The sequence below is a fragment of the Brassica oleracea genome, chromosome C7 (genome assembly GCF_000695525.1).
Source record: "Brassica oleracea var. oleracea cultivar TO1000 chromosome C7, BOL, whole genome shotgun sequence".
NCBI lineage: Eukaryota > Viridiplantae > Streptophyta > Magnoliopsida > Brassicales > Brassicaceae > Brassica > Brassica oleracea.
The window spans coordinates 18,521,675-18,524,029 of record NC_027754.1 but is presented as its reverse complement, the minus strand read 5'-3'; the positions used below and the strand labels follow the sequence as shown (position 1 = coordinate 18,524,029).

The 2,355-nt window shown below is 36.7% G+C and overlaps 1 protein-coding gene across 1 annotated transcript; it reads left to right on the top strand.

Annotated features, from left to right (window-relative positions):
- Nucleotides 1-395: 395 nt before the first annotated feature.
- Nucleotides 396-800, top strand: LOC106305179 (DEAD-box ATP-dependent RNA helicase 42). The gene is given in 1 exon segment (XM_013741545.1): nucleotides 396-800. A coding segment is annotated over 1 exon segment (249 nt). The 5' UTR covers nucleotides 396-441; the 3' UTR covers nucleotides 691-800.
- Nucleotides 801-2,355: the final 1,555 nt, after the last annotated feature.

Here is a 2,355-nt window from a genome sequence, read left to right as displayed (position 1 = left end):
TATAGCGTATTAGATGCTAATCTATTAGACTATCATTATACCAAATCTATAGACATGTGCACATATATATATTTCTATATTTGGTAGGAAAAGACATAAGGAAAAAGGGAATGTGATACACCTCTTCGTTTTATGTTGACTTTGAATCAATAATAATGCTTGTTGCTGAAGCTCAAATCTTACACCCCTATAGCGTATTAGATGCTAATCTATTAGACTATCATTATACCAAATCTATAGACATGTGCACATATATATATTTCTATATTTGGTAGGAAAAGACATAAGGAAAAAGGGAATGTGATACACCTCTTCGTTTTATGTTGACTTCAGGTACCACACTACATCTCTATATAAAGATACCTCCGATAGTTTTCAAAGGTATCTCTAACAAAACCATACTCAGAACAAGCAAAAAGAGCAGAAAAGGGTTCCAGAAGAATGGTACTTGAATACTCCTCCAACCACAAATCTCATCACCATCATCATCACCGAGACTCAATGAAGGAGTTCCAAGTTTCCTATGTAACTGAAGAACTGATGCAGGTCTTCGAACATGCAGATTTGAGGAGGAAGAAGAGCGAGAAGATGGGTAGGAGAGAGGCTGCGAAAGAAAAAAAGGATGTTGACAAGGAAGCAGAGTAGTTCATCAAGTTTGAGCATAGCAAGTTCTGTAAGTGGATGACTTAGAGCGTCTAGTCTAGTCCATTGATGATGAAGAATAAGAAACAATAAGGACATACCATATTTTATATATGTTGTACTAATGATATATAGATATTGTGCTCATCTTTTTTTTCCTTTTTCTTTTGGTACAACCATCTTCTGGTTTTTATTTTGGTTTTTGTAACAAAATGGATTGATGTTGACTTTTTCTAAAAAGATGCATCTAAATAAACAAATAAAGACAATAACTGGTATTGTTCTTCACTTCCGAACCTTAGTCCCACTTTAAATGCAAAAGATATCACATTTCCATGAGTTTCTAACATAATTTATGAGTTGGATGAGTGTTCGATCCATGGTTTAATCTAATCCAATTTGTCCGTTTGTGTATTGTTTCCCCATGTATGATCCAAGGTTTCTAGATGTCATGCCTTACATGAAAAAAGTTGTGATTTTCATATATTATTTAAAACATTTTTTAAGGTAATTAAACACCCTAAAAAAATCCCCAAAGTTCAACCAAATATGTTTGAGACGCGAAACCATTATCGTATTAATTTACGTACACAATAAATAAAATGTAAACACAAGAGTCGAAATCTGATTTTTGCATTAGACAACAAACACACAACAATTCAAGTCTTCTTTATTATGAAAAAAACCTCTTTTCCATACCAAAAGAGGGAAAACAAAAACACCAAAAGGGTAAAAAACATAGGACGTAGCAGAGGAAAAAATACAAAAAACAGAGGAAATTGAATGTTGGTATCTTCCTTAAAAGAGGACAGGTCGTGTGATTATTACCAAACCAGTTGTCCAAACAAGCTCTGTGGAAGAAATGCTTGCAAGAAACCAACTCACTCACTTTCTCTTTCTCTTTAAACCCCCAATGACACACACAAGACTCTACTCCTTTCTCTTCTTCTTATCCTCTGTTTTAACACAGAGACTTGAACTGAGTTATCGAGATTCTTCTTCTCCTATCCTCTTTAGGCTTGTCTTCCTCTATCTCCATGGTGTTAAGGATACGCATATCTCATCATATCAATTCTTCTATATAGCGTATCTCTTTATAGTAACTACATTAACTCTACGTAACCTAGACGTCTCTTGTATATATACTCACTGTAACCTCTTCTAAATATATAAGAGAGACATAACATTTACATGGTATCAGAGCAGACCGTCAAACCCTAAAATTTTCTTCTTCTCTTCCTCTCTTAACAATCTTTCTTCTCTCTCTTGCTTCAACTCGCCATGTCTACTACATCGGCTGAGACAGTTGAAACTGCTCCTCACACCCTTCTTAACATCAACATGACAAATGTAACCAAGCTTTCCGCCACAAACTATATGATGTGGAGCTTGCAAGTTCATGCTCTCCTTGAGGGGTATGACCTAGGTGATCACCTTGATGGTTCTGTTCCTCCGCCTGCTGCAATCGTCACCATTGATGGAGTTCAATCTGTCAACCCAGCACACACGCTTTGGAAGCGCCAAGACAGACTGGTCTACAGTGGGCTCATTGGATCCATCACTCCCACCGTTCAGCCACTGATATCCACCTCCAAAACTGCTGCAGACATCTGGAAAACACTTGCAGACACGTATGCCAAACCGAGTCGTGGTCATATTCAACAGCTCCGCCTACAAATCAAAAACTGGTCAAAAGGAACTCGATCTATAAAT